General features: G+C 36.8%; 1 protein-coding gene across 4 annotated transcripts in view; it reads right to left on the bottom strand.

The window, feature by feature from the left end:
- Nucleotides 1-19,071, bottom strand: part of RNF24 (ring finger protein 24) — a 55,805-nt gene extending 36,734 nt beyond the window's left edge. For 2 of the 4 annotated variants that reach the window (XR_012061657.1, XM_072943869.1), the window contains exons 1-3: nt 18,906-19,066; nt 12,551-12,713; nt 10,866-11,216 (exon numbers count right to left, since the gene is read on the bottom strand). Coding sequence is in view for 3 of the 4 variants with exons in the window: in XM_072943869.1 (XP_072799970.1) it covers nt 10,866-10,870 (5 nt within the window). In the remaining variant the exon portion in view is untranslated. Of the gene's footprint in view, nt 1-10,865; nt 11,217-12,550; nt 12,714-18,905 lie in introns of all 4 variants that reach the window. The other 2 variants (XM_072943870.1, XM_072943871.1) reach the window with 2 other exon arrangements.
- Between the last annotated feature and the right edge of the window lie 1,175 nt (nt 19,072-20,246).

The following is a 20,246-nucleotide window of genomic DNA, read 5'->3' as shown; positions in this document are numbered from 1 at the left end:
AAAAACAACAAGAAAGGAACAAAGAGGAAATACCCAATCAACTGGAAAACAAAGTTTACATTAAATGGCAATAAACATGCATCTATCAATAATTACCATAAATATCAATGGACTAAATGCTCCAATCAAAAGACACAGAGTGGCAGACTGAATAATAAAATAAGAGCCTACAATATGCTGCCTGCAAGAGACTCACTTTAGGGTGAAGGACACACAGATTGAAAGTGAGAGGATGGAAAAATATATTTCATGCAAATGGAAATGACAAGAAAATGGGAGTAGCAATACTCGTATCAGACAAAACAGAATTTAAAACAAAGGCTATGAAGAAAGATAAAGAAGGACACTATATAATGATAAAAGGAGCAATACAAGATGAGGCTATTATACTTGTTAACATATATGCACCCAATATAGGAGTACCTAAATACAAAAAACAAATAATAACAGACATAAAGGGAGAAACTGATGGAAACACAATAATAGTATGACACTTTAACACCTCATTAACATCACTAGACAGATCTTCCAGATAGAAATCAATAAGGCAACGGCGATACTAAATGACACAATAGAAAAGTTGGACTTGGTTGGTATTTTTAGGACAAAATCACCCCAAACAGAATATATATTCTTTTCAAGTGCACGTGGAACATTCTCTAGGACAGACCACATACTTGGACACAAAAGAAGCTTCAACAAATTAAAGAGGATAGAAATTATTTCAAGTATCTTTTCTGACCACAATGGCATGAAACTAGAAATCAACCACAGAAAAACAAACAAGAGAACGACTGCATGGAGACTAAATAACATGCTACTAAAAAAACCCAATAAGTCAACAATGAAATCAAAGAAATTAAAAAATACCTTGAGAAAAACGACAATGAAAACACAACACAAAGTCTATGGGATACAGCAAAAGCAGTCCTTAGAGGGAAGTTCATAGCAATATAGGCCTTCTTCAAAAAATAAGAACATTCTCAAATAAACAACTTAACCTACCATCTAAAATAATTAGAAAAAGAAGAATAAACAAAATCTAAAGTCAGCAGAAGGAAAGAAATAATAAAGATCAGGGAGGAAATAAATGAAGATTAAAAAAAAAGAAGAAAATCAATCAAACCAAGGGCTGGATTTTGAAAGAGTAAACAAAATCAACAAACCTCTGGCTAGGCTCACCAAGAAGAAAAGAGAGAAGACAAAAATAAACAAAATAAGAAAGGAAAATGGAGAAATTACAACCAACACCAAAGAAATACAGAAACCATAAGAGAATACTATGAACATCTCTATGGCAACAAATTGGACAACCTAGAAGAAATGGACAAGTTTCTAGAAACATACAGTCCACCAAGACTGAATTAAGAAGAACTAGATCACTTGAACAGACCGATCATTAGAAGTGAAACAGAATCAGCAATAAAAATCCTCCCTGCAAACAAAAGTCCAGGATCAGATGGCTTCACTGGGGAATTCTACCAAACATACAAAGAACTCATACTGATCATTCTCAAACTCTTCCAAAAGATTGAAGAGGAGGGAATACTCCCAAACTCATTCTGTGAAGCCACCATAACCCCGATACTAAAACCAGACAACGACACTACCAAAAAAGAAAATTACAGGTCAATATTGTTGGTGAACATAGATGCAAAAATCCTCAACAAAATATTAGCAAACAGAATCCAACAACACATAAAGAAGATCATACACCATAATCGTTGGATTCATCCTAGGCACACAAGGATGGTTCAACATACACAAATCAATTAATGTGATATACCACATTAACCAATGAAAGGACAAAAAATTTACATAATCATCTCAATAGATACAGAAAAAGCACTTGGTAAAATTCAACATCCATTTATGATTAAACATTCTGACCAAAGTGGGCATAGAGGGAACATATCTCAACATAATAAAAGCTATTTATGACAAACCCACAGCCAGTATAATATTCAAGGGTAAAAAATTGAAAGCCTTCCCACTAAAATCTGGAAGAAGACAAGGATGCTCACTCTCACCACTTCTATTCAACATAGTATTTGGAAGTCCTAGCCATAGCAATCAGGCAAGAAAAAGAAATAAAAGGGAACCAAATTGGAAGAGAAGAGGTAAACTGTCACTATATGTGGATGATATGATATCATATATATAGAAAACTCCACACAAAACTACTGGAGCTGATAAAATAATTTGGCTCCACACAAAAACTCCACACAAAAACTACTGGAGCTGATAAAATAATTTGGCAAGGTAGTGGGATATAAGATTAACATACAGAAATCAGATGCATTTCTTTACACTAACAGTGAAGTATCAGAAAAAGAAAGTAAAGAAACAATCACTTTTTAAATTGCATCCAAAAAAATAAAATACTTAGGAATAAATCTGACTGAGGAGATGAAAATTTACATGCAGAGAACTAAAGAACATTGATTAAGGAAATTAAGGATGACTTAAAGAAATGGAAAGATATCCCATGCTCTCTGATTGGAAGAATTAATATTATTAAAATGGCTATACTACCCAAAGCAGTCTAGAGATTTAATGCTATCCCTATCAAATTACCCATGACATTTTCCACATAACTGGAACAAATAATTCTAAAACTGATCACAAAACACCCAGAATTGCCAAAGCAATACTGAAGAAAAAGAATGAAGCTGGAAGCATAACCCTCCCAGACTTCAGACAATACTACAGAGCTACAGTAATCAAAACAGCATTGTATTGGTACACAAACAGAGATATAGATCAATGGAAGAGAATAGAGAGCCCAGAAATAAGCCCACAGACTTATGGTCAATTAATCTTTGACAAAGGAGGCAAGAATATACTATGGAGAAAAGACAATCTGTTCAGCAAGTGGTGCCGGGAAAACTGGACAGCTGCATGTAAATCAATGAAGTTAGAACGCTCCCTCACACCACACACAAAAATAAACTCAAAATGGCTTAAAGACTTAAATATAAGATAAGACACTATAAACCTCCTAGAAGAAAACATAGGCAAGACATTCTGATGTAAACGTTAGCTCTGTTCTCCTAGGGCAGTCTACCCAGGCAATAGAAATAAAAGCAAAAATAAATACATGGAGCCTAATTAAAATTATAAGCTTTTGCAAAGCAAAAGAAATCATAAGCAAAACAAAATTACAACCTACAGAATGGGAGGAAATATTTGCAAATGATGTGACTGACAAAGGCTGAATTTCCAGAGTATATAAACAGCTCATACAACTTAATAACAAAAAAACAAACAACCCAATCAAAAAATGGGCAGAAGGCCTAAACAAACAATTCTCCAATAAAGACATACAAATGGCCAATAGGCACAGGAAAGAATGCTCAACATCGCTAATTATCAGAGAAATGCAAATCAAAACTACAATGAGGTATCACCTCACACCAGTCAGGATAGCCATCATTCAAAAGTCCACAAATGATAAATGCTGGAGAGGGTGTGGAGAAAAGGCAACCCTCCTACACTGTTGGTGGGAATATAGTTTGGTGCAGCCGTTATGGAAAACAGTGTGGAGATTCCTCAAAAGACTAGGAATAGACTTACCATATGACCCAGGAATCCCACTCCTGGGCTTGTACCCAGAAGGAAATCTACTTCAGGATGACACCTGCACCCCAATGTTCATAGCAGCACTATTTACAATAGCCAAAACATGGAAACAACCTAAATGTCCATCAACAGGTGACTGGATAAAGAAGATGTGGTATATTTATACAATGGAATACTACTCAGCCATAAAAACCGACAACATAATGCCATTTGCAGCAACATGGATGATCCTAGAGAATGTCATTCTAAGTGAAGTAAGCCAGAAAGAGAAAGAAAAATACCATATGAGATAGCTCATATGTGGAATCTAAAAAACAAAAACAAACAAAAACAAAGCATAAATACAGGACAGAAATAGACTCATGGACAGAGAATACAGACTTGTGGTTACCGGGGGGGGGGGGTAGAGGGTGGGAAGGGATAGACTGGGATTTCAAAATTGTAGAATAGATAAACAAGATTACACTGCATAGCACAGGGAAATATACACAAAATGTTATGATAAATCACAGAGAAAAAAAATGTGACAATGAGTGTGTATATGTCCATGAATGACTGAAAAATTGTGCTGAACACTGGAATTTGACACAACACTGTAAAATGATTATGAATCAATAAAAAATGTAAAAAAAAAAGAAGCTGCAGTGTATATTTATACAATGGAATACTACTCAGCCATAAAAAAGAATAAAATAATGCCATTTGCAGCAACATGGATGGATCTGGAGATCATCATTCTAAGTGAAGTAAACCAGAAAGAGAAAAATACCATATGATATCACGCATATGTGGAATCTAAAAAAAGAAAAAAGAAGATACTAATGAACTTATCTGCACAACAGAAACAGATTTACAGACATAGTAAACAAACTTATGGTTACTGGGAGGAAAGTGGGTAGGAAGGGATAAATCAGGAGTTCGAGATTTGCAAATATTAACTACTATATATAAAATAGATAAACAACAAGTTTCTTCTGTATAGCACAGGGAACTATAGTCAACATCTTGTAGTAACATATAATGAAAAAGAATATGAAAATGAATAAATGTATGTATATGTATGACTGAAACATTATGCTATACACTAGAAACTGACACACTGTAAAATGACTATTAAAAAAATTAAAAAAAAAAGCCATCAACAGTCATTGTTCTGTGACTGGTTAAAAAATCCAGGTTAATTTTGTAAAAATTACTGTAAAACAACAAAAACAGTTAAAATGCTTAAAAAAATACATTTACCAATCATCTTCACAGAATCACAGAGTTAAAGACCATCATCACAAATTAAGTGTTTAACAGCCCCACTTTACAGAGGAAGAATCTGAGGCACAAAGAGGCTAGGTTTTTCAAAGTCAAAAGGCTGACTTTTTCTTTTTAAATTGCAATTTGAGGGGAATATGCTCTTAGGATTGTATTCCTATGTATCCTGTTTCTACCAACTCACTTATACTAGTATATAATTATTGGTTGTCCTCAAAGAAAATATCTAGCATTTAGCTCATCAAGCTCACATAAAAATTAAAAATGTAGTATATAACCACAATTATTAGCATGTAACATGTAGCATGTAACCATAGGTATTATATAATAATGTGTAAGTTATGCAGAACATTCAGCAGGAAAATTAGTTACAAGAGGAAAATAGCAAATAAAAATGACAGTGGTGCAACAGTTGTAAAACTGTACAACAGTACCATAGAGTTACACATTATTATTAATTGCATTAAAAGATGTAGCAATAATCATGACATTATTAACATACATAAATGCAGCAAAAAAGAATGCTGGGGCACGAATCTTTTCCACATTTTATACTGGAACACCATTCTTTGGTTGGCAGCCACAGTAATTGTTTATAGGGCTTTTCTCATCATTTATGAGTAACAACCAGTCATGGGACGCCAATGAACTTTCTTCATTTAAAAAAAGTCACTTTATCTCTTCTCCCTAGGTCTGTGTGCCTCTAAGAATCTTAATGTAACAAAAGGGGAACATGGCTAGACCTTGAAAACATCATGCTAGGTAAAAGAAGCCAGTCACAAAGGACCACATATTGCATGACTCCATTTATATGAAAGCCCAGAAAAGGCAAATCTAAAGAGACACTATGAGTAGGTTAGTGATTTCTTAACAGTGGGTAATGGTGGGGGGTGGCAGCATTGAGGAATGATGATTAGAGGAGCAGGGTTTCTTTTTTGGGATAATGATAATGAAAATGCTCTGAAATTGACTGTGATAATGGACACACAACTTTGTGAATATACCAAAAGCCACCACTGTATTTTTCAATTTAAATGAATGAACTATATGGGATCTAAATTATGTCTCAATAAAACTATGTAATAAAAAGGGAGGAGAGAGTCCCCGCTACAGCAATCAGGTAAGAAAAATAAAAGGAATCCAAATTGGAAAGGAAGAAGTAAAACTCTCACTATCTGCAGATGACATGATACTATACACAGAAAATCCTAAAGAAGCCACTGAAAAACTACTAGAGCTCATCAATGAATTTGGTAAAGTTGCAGGATACAAAATTAATATGCAGAAATCTGTTGCATTTCTATACACTAACAAAGAACTACTAGAAAGAGAAATTAAGAAAACAATCCCATTCACTATTGCATCAAAAAGAATAAAATACCTAGGAATAAATCTAACTAAGGAGGTAAAAGATCTGTAGTTGGCAAACTATAAGACTCCGATGAAAGAAACTGGAATGGAATCTCTAACCAGCCACAGCTTGGTAGCCAGGCTAAAATGGCAGCATAAATGGTCTCGAATTTATGAAAAAAAGAGAACTGAGATGTAGCAAAGATTGTTCCGTGTTTACTTTTTCCATTGTTTTACTCTTTGCCTGCCTAACAACAATTATTAGGAGAGCACTGTATTAAAGGATATAAACTATACTTACAGTAACTCTCAAGTTACTCAATCATAAACTCAGTAACTCAGAAGTATTCCATTATAATTACCTCTTTTGAGGCTAAGAGAGGTAGTGGTTCACCAAAGCCACACAGTTAACAAATAGTAAGGCCAGAATTTACTCAAATCCCACATGCTTCTCACTACATCACCTCACTTCTTTTTTGCCTTTATGAAAATAAATTTGTAAGTTACTGTGCAAAAATATATGCTTAGGTTTTTAAAAGCTGGAAGTTAGTCTGAATAAAATCTAAATGCAGACTCCTCTCTACTAAATTCATTGCATTTGCAGTTAGTTATCTTAGCCTGAAGAAAGTATGAAATTCCTAATGAGGAGCCAATTTTCCTCAGCTTTACAGGAACTTTTAAGCCAGAACATATGTAAAATGTCAGAAAAAGAACATTAAAATTACAAACTCAGAGCTAATAAATTCAAGTGAACTACACCTTAACTTCATTAAATGTAATGGAGGTATTCAATAACAATGTATTATCACAAGATGTAGGATTTCTATAAATTTAGACTGAACAATATCTGGCACTTATAAGATACTCAATAAATAGTTATTCACATGAATAAAGGTAAGATGGTAAATCTAAGCAGCATACTGGATGAAATAACTGCAATATTTCTGAAAAAGAAAAAACCATCCTTGTTTCTGGCATAAGATAGAAAAGAGAATGTACAATCTTTACGGCCTCCAAAGAGCAGAGATTCAACACCACTAATCCCTGTGCTCTACCACTTTCTACCCCACAAAGCACTTAACAAACACAGGAACTGGATGAAGACTGCATGATGGGGCTCTAGCTCAGGGGCTTCTGGCTACATTAAATGAGGGCAAGGAGGCAACATAGCTGAAACACAATTTCCTAGAGTTCTTTTTAAAAGAAGTGCATACTTCTTTTTAAAATCTTATTTATTTGAATAATCTTTATTTCAATAGTGAAATCAACCCTACTAGTCAGCACCTAGCATAATGACTTGCATACAGTAGGTGTTCTAGGAGCCTCTGTTTTAATTCAATAGGTAGGGAAATGTAATTTTCAGTTCTAAAACCATTTTAGAGTCCTGATGAGGAATAATCAGCTCAACTGACTAACAATAAGTATACTGATCATACCTATGGTCTTTTGAGGTATCCCTTTGTAAAGCCATTTTGTATCTTTCAGAAAAGACCCACAGTATTATTATTTTAAAATAAACAGCATAATTATAGCAAGGGTTTGCCTATGGAGAAATCATACTAGCACATACGTTTAATGGCCTTCTCAAATATGATAAGAGGCTGTCTAGAGATGTTCACTAAACTAAGAACACTGACATGTTTAATTTTTATTTGATATCAAGGTTATTTTCCCCAGAATATATAAATTTAGAAGATAAAAACAACTGGTTTAAGGTAAAATGGAACAGGAAAAATAAGGCTTTATTTGCATGATTTTATTCAATAATTTTACTGATTAGGTTTGCTTAGAAACAGCGATCAAAGGACTCTTTCTCACAAAGCACAATTTAAAGAAAAAGAATGATATTCAATGGTGAAGAATTCTCCCTGCCTTTAAAGACATTTAAGCATCAATTCTATAACACATAACCTTGATTTCTTTAGTCTACGTACAGTTTCATGAAAATACCGGCAAAAATGTTAGGGATAGACATATGCAAAAAGCCCAGTCTAAGAAAAACGAATGGATTAAACATTTAGGGGCTGGACCAAATTGACTCTGGAAATCTCCTAATTTAAAAAAATTAATTAATAAAATGTTGAAGTATAGTTGATGTACAATAGTATGTTAAAGGTGTACAACATAGTAATTCACTATTATACTCCATTTATAGTTATTATAAAATATTGGCTATATTCCCTTCCAATTTTTAAATCTTAATCTAGGGGGAGGATATAGATCAGTAGTAGAGCACGTGCTTAACATGCATGAGGTCCTGGGTTCTATCCCCAGTACTTCCATTTAAAAATAGATGAATTAAATTTTTTAAAAACTCTAATTACCTCCCTGATCCCCCTCAAAAAGACTGATTTAAAAAAATAAATAAAATTAAAAATTAAAATAAAAGTCTAGTTAGTACTCTTTCCTCTCTACTGCATCATTCTAATTTATAAAAGACTTTCATTTATCTCTAACTCTCAGAGCAACTGGAGTGTACATTCCTAATTGTAAAAGAAAAGCAATCATTCACATTTTGCTACAGTACTCAGAATTTTATTGTAACACTCATTAAAAGAAAAGATTAACTCAATTCCTTTTATTCTGATTCAAACTCATTATCTTTTATCGAGAACATAATAGTGTTAAGATTATTTGGCAGTCTCTCGCACAAAATGTATTTCAGAGTAACCCCAAACAGATGAGGAGACACAGGTCTTCTTTACAGAATTCCTGCTAGTAAATGTGAAAGAGAGGACAGAATAAGAAAATCACTATTTTGCCACACTGTTGAAATATCTGATACTCTCATGACCATCAGTAGGGTCTTTAGCTGTAAGTGAGATAGCCAGACAACAGCAGGCCTCTGAATGTGATGGATATTAAGCACCTTCTGAGTATTCTTGCCAAAAATTTAAATGTTTTAATCAAGTCTCTTGAGCTAATTTCCATTTGTAGGAAATATAGGGAACAGAGTAACTGACACTGTGAAGAAGCAAACAAATCCCCAATGTGAGAAATTCCACAGGACAACTGACCTGGTTCCTGTAACTAGTCCATGACACACACAAAAAAAATGTGGGGAGAAAGGGAGGAGGGAGGAACTGACCTAGATCAAAATAGGCATGAGAGACAAAATGACCAAATGTGATCTGTGGACTTTGAATCCTGGTGTGATCAAACTATCTCTGAAAAAGATATTTGGAGACAATTGGGCAAACCTGAATAGGCTCTAGCTATTAGATAATACCAAGGAGTAACTGTTAATTTTATTAGGTACGAGAATAGCATTTTGGTTGTATAAGACGATATCCTTATTTTTTAGAGATGCATACAGAAGTATGTCAGGGTATACGTACAAAAATGTCTTGAATTTGCTTTAAAATACCTCATCAAAGAAAGATAAAAGAAAAAAGGACAAATGAAACAAATGTGTCAAAATCTTGAATGATGGACATATGGGGATATGTTGTACCTCTGCTCTACTTTTGAGTGTATTTACTATTTTTTATAATAAAAGAAATTAAGAAGAAGAACCTCACTAACAGAGAAGTCTGAAAAACAGTACAGGTAAATCTAGTAAGTAATATTAACCTTGGATAGAAAATAAATGGATCAATGAAAAAAATTAGTATGACAGTTGATTATTTAGAAATTGAATGAGTTATAAGGAAAACATCAATTTTCTCCTCATATTATACAGTTAGTGCTATAGACTCAATGTATGACACATGTTCCTCCCTCCTCCCCCCAGATTCATATACTGAAACCTAATTCCCAGTGTGATGGTATCTGGGAGTGATTAAGTCAGGAGGGCAGGGCCCTCATGAATGGGAACAGTGCCATTCACATAAAAGAGGTCTCAATAAAAAAAGGCCCTAAGATAGCTTCCTCGTCCCTTCCACGATGTGAGGATACAGCAAAAAGACAGCGAAAAGTATTGTCTATACACCAGAAAGTGGGCCCTCACCAGACACTGAACCTGCTGGTGCCCTGATCTTGGGTTTCCCAGACTCCAGAACTGTGAGAACTTTCTGTTGTTTGTAAGACACCCAGGCTATGGTATTTTGTTACAGCAGTCCAAACAGATTAAGATAGTCAGATAGCTATGATATACAGTGTTTTATTCCTGAGGTAGGTTTGACTACTGAAAACCCATGGCAGAGAACAAGCAGTTTTGCAGAATAGGTTAAACAAAAAACTTTAGGAATGCAGCTGTTTCCTCCCTCAGAACTGTGTCATGCTTTTATGTAATCTGGAGTTCTAACTAGATGGTGGTAATGAATTGAAATAGAGAAAACTGAAACACAGAGAACAGGATTCACAGCTGCATTTTTAACTGAATGCTGTGAGTTTTGGATTATCTAGATGAACGGTAAGTCCAATGACATTGTCTTTATAAGAAAGAGGAGAAGACCACGTGAACGCGCAAGCAGAGACTGGAGTTATGTAGCCACAATCCAAGTAACTCCAGCCACCAAAAGCTGGAAGAAGCAAGAATTATCTCCTAGAGTCTTTGGAAAGAGTGAAGCAGCTCTGCTGACACTCTGACTTCAGATTTTTGGCCTCCAGAATTGTGAGAGAATAAATTTCTGCTGTTTCAGGCCATCGATTTTGTGGTAATTTGTTACAGCAATGCTAGGAAACTACACAGTCCCGTTGCCCCATTCTAACAAGTCATTTTTATTTACCTCATTTGTAGTTAGTGTAGTAGTTCTTCAACAGTCAATTACTTCTAGATTATCAGAAGAGATAAAAAAAATGTAGAATCTCCAATCTCCAAATCTCTCCTTTTCTCCAGCCATTTTCTGCAAAGGTCTCTGAATTTCCTCTATCAATAGTCTTCCAAAAAGTGCCAGTGCAGGATAGCATCTGAATAGTAAAGACTTAACATTCTTGTGAAAGTTGACAGTATCAACTGAGACACGTGGTAGGCTGGAGGATGAAGGCCTGGGTTCTAAACCTGGCCCCTGAGCTTGTGAACTTGAACAGGTTACTCTGACCTTTCATTTTATCATCCATAAATAACCCTTTGAAGGTTGCTGTAAGGAGTAAATAAGCAACATGTGTAAAGATACTGACATAAAAGTTTTTTTAGTAGAGGTTAGCTAACGTGTAAGACGATTTTCTGGGTATAATATTGCCCCTGGCTACTGATAAACTGTCCTATGATTTTAAAAAAAAAATCTCTCACTACCACAAAATTTCCTCTGGCTTGTTTTCAGGGACAATCAATAAGTTTAAGTAAACATTTTCATTCAATTATAGACAAACAAGAGATTTCTAACATATTTCTGAAGAAGTTTTGCAATTTCTTTTGCACTAAAGGAAAAGAATGAAAGCCTACACCTTTGATTTATCTTCCCACCAATTTCCCATAAACTATATTAGCTCATACTTCAGTGTTTCATTATTTGCCAAACTTTTTCTTTCAGTACAAGATGAAGGGCCTATTTGGATATGATACCTAGATTCTATTTCAAGTTTATATCACTGAGCAAAATTTTTCATGCTCAGATTTGGGAGAGAACAATAAAGAGACACAGGTAATTCATAATTTTTCGGTTTGCCTAGATGAACTTTTAACAAACATAGGTAATGCAGCACCATTCAGTCTCCAAATTAAAAAAAATTTTTTAAGGTAACATAAAGCATACTGATAGACTGTGGTGAAGTTGTTAACTTTGAGAATTCAATAAACATTGTCATCAAATTAAATGAATGCTCATTATACTTGCAGTGCCATATTTGTACTTTTGTCTTCAATTAAATTATTATGACATTTAGTTTGCTAAAGGAAGAATTGTATCTGATATAAACACCCATTTAGTTAGGAAAACATAAATAACAGACAAAATGAGACAGATTTTAAAACACACATAATTAATGTTCTACAGAAGCATATGGTTTATAGGAGAGCAAGCTTTATGACAAGATGAAAATTTATACTAATCCAAATGACCGAAACTTTAGAAGAAGAAGAAAATGAAGAGGCAAACCTCATTTCATGAAGAGTCAATAAATGAAAACAATAACATTGAAAGCTGGTAAACTGGAAGTTATTTATAATATAAAAACATTCACTATAGATACTTAAGTAGTAAGTAACTCTAATACATCAAACAGTATTGACTCTATTAAAAATTCAAGTTGCATTGCACATTCTCAGAGCAAATTCTCAACATGAGGTTCACTCGTAATGCTATCTAAAAAGGGGCTTCCTTCCCTTGCCATTCAGGCTTGTTCTATGTCATACTGTCCTTAGGGCAGATTCAGGCCCCAAATTGGCTTTCCCTGGAACAACCCAACCAAAAGTAAGGCCACTGGCCAGTTACTCCTGGGCCAGCTGGCATGGAACAAAGTGTTTGGTTCCTACCTCCAGAGCAGATGAGGCTCAGCCAGCTGGCTTTCAATGGACTGCACTAGTTGGAGTGCTCACAATTCCTTTCAAACCATCTGGCATTCTTGTTGAACTCTAAATTTACCCAATGCTAGTCTGACGTCTGAAATGCTCACATAATTGGAGGAGTCTCCACTGCCTACCAAGATAAGAAAAGAAAGAGGTAGAGTTACTTACTGCTAAGTCGATTACTTCAAGAAACAATTTCTAAAATTAAAAACTGCTTTCAATTTTAGCTTGTGTATTATCTACCTTAAAATCTAAACCATTAAGCAAACTTTCAAAACAAAAATCAAGATAATTTTACATGCAGAAAAGTTTTAAGACTTCTTTAAGGCTGGCAAGATGCGACTCTCTACTCTGAACTTCTATAGAACCTGCCTTTATTCCTCATATGGTCCTGCAGTGGATTTTGTGTTGCCACATATTTTTATCTTCCCAGCTAGCTAGTAAGTGAAAAGAGCAGTATCTTATAGCTACTTCTAAAAAATCTGTTGATGACATACTGGGTGTTTTAAAAGTTCCATTTCCGGAAATAAGAAAATTTAATAAGGACGAACATGAAGAAGGAACCTCACCTCTGGGCAAGCCAAATATACAAGGAACAGGACTTGGCTAGAAATAAAAATATTTTATCAAGTGATCAAATGACTTATCAAATGACCAGACTGCTGGGAAGTGGTATAGGCTGCTAATCTGTCAGTTGTAGATCATTTACCCAATCTATCAGGTGGGCTAATCTTGGGAAGAGAGGGTCAAGGAATCAGAAAAAGACCTTAAAACTAAAAATAGGAGTATCACATTCATAGCCAATATACTCTAGAAAATATAGTATTATAAACAAAAATATTACAGTGGCCAAGTCAGATCAAATATTAGAAAGTAGAGAAGAATATACAAACAATAACTATAATTATAATTATTTTTCATTCATTAACCCCTATGCCAAGTACTGAGTTTACCATTTTACATATTACCTCATTTGACTCACATAGCCAACATATGAGGTGTGTACTATTCTTATTTCCATGTTGCAGATGAAGAAACAAAGAGGTTAGGAAATCTGCCCAAGGTCACGTGGTAAAAAGTGAAAGAACTAGAATTCAACTCTAAGCAGTCTGACTCCAGAATCCAGGTGTGAGACTGCCAATGTTAAATTATACTTAAGAAAGAATGAAATGTAAAAAAAAAAAAAAAAAAAAAAATGAAATGTAATGTAAAATAGGGGAAAATTCAATTGTTAATACAGTCTTCATAATTTTTTCAATTCTAAGTGTAGCAGAAAGTACAGAATAATTTAAAAAATAAATGAAAATTGATTTTCTTGTTAGAAATTTTTAAAAAGTAAAAGCTATTCTACCAGGTTAAAAATGTCAGTTATTCTTTTTTTGCCCCCATATTGAGTAAGTACTTTTGTCAACTGCTGTCCTAGACATATAATGGTAAACAGGATAGATGAGTTCTTCGCTTTCCTGGAGTTGACTTTCTAGTGGGGGGGGTAAGAGACCAAAAGTTCAGTCAACAACAGAATTTCGTAGAGTGATACATATAGTACAGAGGAGGTAGGGAGGAAATGCAGACTTCTCTTTGAGACATTTACCCATGAAGGTAAACAGAAGGGGATGGATATGAGGTCAGGGGAAAGTTGTTTTGTTTTAATCTTTTATTCTGTTTTTAAAAATGGGCAGTATCAGAGAATTTGTGTATGCTGACATGGGTGGTGCCCTGTAAAGTTAATGAGGATGTGAGAGAGGGCACAAATGTGGAAGTCAAGTCCATGGGTAGGTATGAGGGAGAATATGGTGGGGAGGGGAGCTGGCCTCTGATAGAAAAGAAACAGAAAATATATATCCTAGGGAAGGCAGATCTACAGATTTGGTGAGGGAAGAATGAGGGGTATGTGATAACTTCTAAACCCTCAATGAAGTATGAAGCCTGCTTATCAGCATGGGGAAGGGTGAGCTGCTCATGAGTTTAAAGAGCAGGGAGAAATTAGTTACAGACAGAAAGATCTTATTAGGAATCTGGTAGCTTTTAGAGGCCGGTGTTGAGAGCCTACTTCAGATTTTTGGTCATAAATCTTAAGTTCTCTAGCAATATTCAGCCACTGATGTGTACCCATGGGAAATTAGATGAGGGATAAAACAGCTGTAAATAGAAAAAATTCATGGGTTTAAAAAACACATATCCATGAGATAAACACTAAATCAGTGACAATACCCAAACAAGCCATGGTCTATGTAACTATTTGTTTCCATCTTCTCATCACAGAAATTCTTGCAAATAATGTGTTTGTCATATTTAGTCATGACATATTTAATCACGAAGTTTAAAAACCGTTTCTTTTTGGTCATGAATGGTTCTATCACTTCCTAATGTGCACCTGATAGTCCTCGTGTTGATTCTAAGACTGACTGCATTTTACTACCTGAAGAAACTTTCTCTGGTGTTAACTGTTATTTTCGGTTAAAAGTAAACTGATGATTCCATTTAAAATTTAAGAAGAAAAATTAAAATACCCCCTCAGGGTGCATGCTTTTGATTATCCAATTGTGCTCCTAAACCAGGATGTTGGCCTAAGACCCAAAACATCCTGGGGAGCATTCATGTTCGCAAAGCTTTAAGGAGAGGAAACAAAGACCCCACCACTTAATGGAAGTATATCAACACCGTAAGAATAGCAAATTGGGTGAGATGATATATAGGTCTGTGTGTCTGTATACACACATATATATATACTCATTTTGGGAAAATATTATCTGCCCTATAAGCAAAAGGAAAGAAAAAGGAAAAGATGTTTCAAGGAATATCATGAAATGTCAGGAATACCAGGAAAAAAAAGAGGATTCTAAAATCTTCCAGAGTGGGAGGAAAAAGGAATGGGGATTAGAATGACGTTATACTTCTCAATAGCGACACTGGAAGCATTCAAAAGAGGGACACTAATTTTCAATCTGGAATTCAATATCCAATTAAACCACCATTCAAGTGTGAAGGTAAAATAAAGACATTTTCAGACATGAAACTTCTGAATTCAGGAAGGAATTTCAGAGTTTGTAGGTGCCCTTTCTCAGGAAGCTACTAAAGAATAAGGAAAACACAGGATCTAGGAAATCAAGGATCCAACTAGGAGGAAGGCAAAGAGAATTCCCAAGATGATGAAAAAGGGAAGTCCTGGATGACAGCTAAGAAAAAGAAATGAAACAGAGGTTATCTGAAAATGCTGAAAGAGGATCAGTTCTGTCAGAATTTGAGGATGAATTAGTGACTGGTACAAAGAAAACTAAGCAAATGAAAAGCAAGCAAACAAAAGTGACAATTATTTAACTTGGAAGAAATAAAAGCTGTATAAGAAAGAAAATGTAATGGCTCATCTGTGCATAATAGATACATCGTTACAGTCATATAAATACTGAATACTGACTTAACTGGGAACTGTAAAGTATAGGTATAAAGGGGGATCGAAGGATGGTTGTGTGGGACAACTAGGTCCTCAACTTCCAAAATAGAACTCCACAGACAATATTCAAAGGTGGAAAGTCAACAAATAGCAGTTCAAACATTAAAAATGAAATAAATATAAATACCCGAAGAAACTGCTAAGAGTTGAAAGTAATTGAACCATATGAAACCACTGATTTTTGACTAGTTCTCAATCTAAAAAAATGGCAATTTCATATAGTTTGAGCTAATACATTATAATAACATTATTACTGATTTCAGAATAAACTTCCATTTGAAACAGAAAACAATTATTGACAGAAAATGCTGGGAGGATAATGGATCCAGTTTAGGGTAACAAAATGTCATTGTATATACCATTACCATCACTAACATAATAATATTAGTATTTCTAATGAAATAAAGATTATATTTAATACTAAAACATCATTTAAAATAATTTAAATAAAGTAATTCAAAATAAAATAATTATAAATTAATTTTTAAAATTTAACCTATTGTGACAACATAGAAATGACTTTAGAATTTTTCTTCAATCATCATACTACAAAAATGCTAAACTATGGATTGGTAAAGACTTTAATTAACAGAATGCTGAATAACAAGTCCAGGTTGTTTTTAGTTTCCTTTGTTGATACAAATAGCTAAGTCACTCTTGCAAAACTAAAGTTCCACAATACTTCGGTACTATGCAAGCCTATTTCAGTGACAATTCCGGTTATACTACTCTGTTTACTCAAGACTTCCTCTTATGATTTGTTTTAAGGGGATTCTTAAAAAAAAAAACTAATGTAAACAGTTTATAAATTATTGGGGTTGCTTCAATATTAGTGACACTAGTTAAAGAAGCCCTTGTTTTCAAGTTAGCTTGTTTTGAGTTAAATTCATTTATATTAAAATTTTATTTAAGTCTTACATCATAAAACCAAAACTTCTCCAAACTGAAAAATAAACTTTTACTAATTTTAACTTTTACAAAAAAAGAATCTGACCATGCTAACATAAGTTAAGATTTTTACCAAGAATAATGGATCCTGTTCCAACCAATGGAAAATTTCCCTTTCAAATTAAAAACAAAATTTTTTTAACAGAGGGAATATACATAAAGAAATGCTGTAGAAGACTGCTTAGTTTACATTTCATTTTGCATTGAAAACTAATTAAAATACATGGAATTAAAATATATGTGATTAAAAATAATAGTCTTAAAGAGAACCTTAAAAGTGAATCAATTCAATTATTCATATCGTCTAATAAGCTCCTCAATTTTACCACTACTATTTTGAATCAAAAGATTATAATAAAAATACATTTTGGAGGTATGCTTCTTATAGTAACTGAGTTTAGCTAATTTCCTGTCACTGCAAAATTATACCGGTAAAAAAGAAACTGAAAAGCCAACCATCTTCTAAAGCTTAAAAAATCTGTTTAAAAAGAGACGAGGTCCGAGTGAAATAGCAAGGAATAGTTGGTGTTATTACATTTGCTTCTTTTTAATTGGTCTGCATTAACTGTGACTCCTCATAACTTCACTAAGACAACAAAGTCAGGCAGTCAGAGCCAAAGTCTGTGGGAACCTGCAGAGCTTCCTCCTCTCTCTGGGGATGAGGACAATGATAAAAGGTGTTCTGTTTTCCAATAGTCCTGTAAGAGGAGCCATTGAGCTGGGCTGCACAACCAGACAACAGAACACAGGAAAATTCAGATCAAAGCAAGGGTGCATGTCGGGGTAATATGCAATAAAATCCTTTGCCAAAGCATTAAGGGGGGTGAGGAAAGCAAGGAGGTGGAGAGAACCTGCTGGACCACCTTCTTATAAGCTCAGCCAGAGGCAGGAAGAAACAAAATCTACCTGTACTGAGGAGCTGAGAAAACAGTGTCCTAGATATACTGGAATATATAGGCATATTACCAATTAACTAAACCCAGAAAGCAGTGTCCTATATGCACAGGAGTTTTCTCATACGTATATATTAATATATTACCATTAACTAAACCCCAAAAGCCAAGTGTTCTAGATATTCATGTATTTGAGTCTATACACACACATTTTCAATTAACAAAACCCACCGGTTGTACAGTAAGAAACAAAGAAATACTGTTTGAAAGAACATCAGGGGAAGACTTGGGTGAAGATGTGATGAAGTAATACGTCTTTTTTCCTCAAACCCTTCTGAATGATCTCGGATTCTCTCATTTCATAGGTGACACATGCACCATGAGGTCTCCAGAAACAAAGGAGGGTCTTTAATTCTCTGGCCTGTGGAAGCACACACGGCCCCCACCCACCGACAGGAGGTCAGCACCTGACTTTCATTAATGAGTAAGCTGAGGAGAGAGATCTCACCCCAGACCACAGCCTTATACACAGTGACAAACGGGCACGAGACAAACGCCACAAAGAAAGGGGAGGAGCAGATGGGGACCAGGAAAACACTGCCACGCCGCGCCCCCCAAGGCGCGTTCCCATCGCCAACACCGAGGCAGCCGTCCTCACAATCCCCGTCCTTGCCTCCCTGCTCTTCTCAGCCACCTCCCACGCCCGGAGACCCGACGCCGGGCACAGGCTAGCGGGGGTTCGAGGCGCCGCAAACCTTCCCTCTTTGACCTCCGGGTGACAGCCCTGCGCCTCCCTTTGTGCGGGACTCACCCTGAGGCTCAGGAAGAGCTCTCCTCCGCGTCCCTCCCGGCCTGGGGCCACTGTCCCACCGCTCCCAGCTCCCAGTCTCAAAGCGCCGGGAGTGTGAGTGGGGAGGCTGGCGCGGGCCCACGGTTTCCTCAGCATCCCGAACCCGGACCCGCCCGGCTCCCTAAGCGCCAGCCCGGGGACGACGGCCCTCGGCGACCCCGCCCTCGTTCGCTCACTTACTCGGTCGTGCCGGCGGCGGCGGTGGCGAGCGTGGCAGGACCGTCAGCGCCGGGCGGAGGGCGGCGAGCTGCAGGAGTCTGTCGGGACCCAGCGCAGCTGAGGTGGCAACAGCCGACTGCGCGCGGCGGCCCCCGGCGAGGGGCGGGCCCGGCGGGGGAGGGGCGGGCGCCGCGCCTCTCATTCAACAGCGGGGGCGGGGTGAGGGACCCGGATGCCCGGGCAGCCCCCGCCCCCCTCGCTGAGCCCTCCCTGGCTTCAGAGTCTGGAGTGCGCAGGCGCGGCGCTCAGATACCCGCCCCGCCCCGCCCCTCCCACTGAGGTTGTGCCACGAGAGGAGCTGGTGCGGATGGATCTTATCTCTTTTGTGTTTAGTGTTTTTTCGTGTCCTGTAAGCATTTTTAAAGTGAAAGCTTGAAATGCCACTTCCTTACTAGCATCCAACCTGCTAGCATGCCGGGGACACAGGAGTGGCATCAATCTGTTGGGGAAAATGTGCACACAGCCCTCTTCCTCCGTCTGTTTCATTTGCAGCAGGTCTCAGACCTCTGAGACCCAGAATCTAATCAGATAGTGGAGAGAAGTGTGTGCAATAAAGAGTGCATTACTTTAGCTGCACTGACCTAGTCTCTTCAGACCCAAGTTCGCATTCCACAAGGCAGGCAAGAAACTGACCTTTGTTTTAGGGGGACTTAGCTCTTCCCGTAATACCAGGGCCTAGGGTTTATCTAATGCAGCTCCAAGGATCAGGGGAGGCCTCTTGTCTTTGGCAGGCAGTGTGTTCAGCGGAGACACCCTCCTGTTCCCAACCCCTTGGCTCTGCCACTCCTGGGCCACAGAAGTCTTTGGCATTGCTGGAAGTCTGCAGTCAGCAGGTCTCACAGTCATCAACTCTTCAGTGTGTGGGCACTGGAGCTTGGGGAAATTACAGAGATGATTGTCCACCTTTCCTCAGTCCCTAAGTCCCCCATCCTACCTTCCTTCCCCTACCCTCCAGGCCCCCTCACTTAAACTATGAACAGCTCAGGTGCTTAACTTTGGGAAGCAAAGGTCTTTGTGGAAAGTGCCTGAGGGCAAGTTCCTTCTGCTTTGGCAAACAATAAACCTCCAACAGGTTGGGGAGGGGAGGCATGTGGAGGGATAAAGACAGAAACCTCAGTGAACATCTCAAGAAGTTACCCAGTGGTGGCAGCCTCCCAAAGTGAAAGCTAGGTAGAGGCATGTGCTAGGTAGAGCATGACAAAAGAAAGTCTGTCAACACCTAACCCTTGCCCCTGCCATTGAAGCCAAGAACTCGGGGATCCTTTTCCTTTCTCTCCCTTCCTTGCTAGCTCAATTAGAGCA

This window comes from Vicugna pacos, chromosome 19, assembly GCF_048564905.1.
Source record: "Vicugna pacos chromosome 19, VicPac4, whole genome shotgun sequence".
Classification (NCBI taxonomy): Eukaryota; Metazoa; Chordata; class Mammalia; order Artiodactyla; family Camelidae; genus Vicugna; species Vicugna pacos.
The sequence above is the reverse complement of the archived record's forward strand: the minus strand, read 5'-3'. Positions and strand labels throughout refer to the sequence as shown.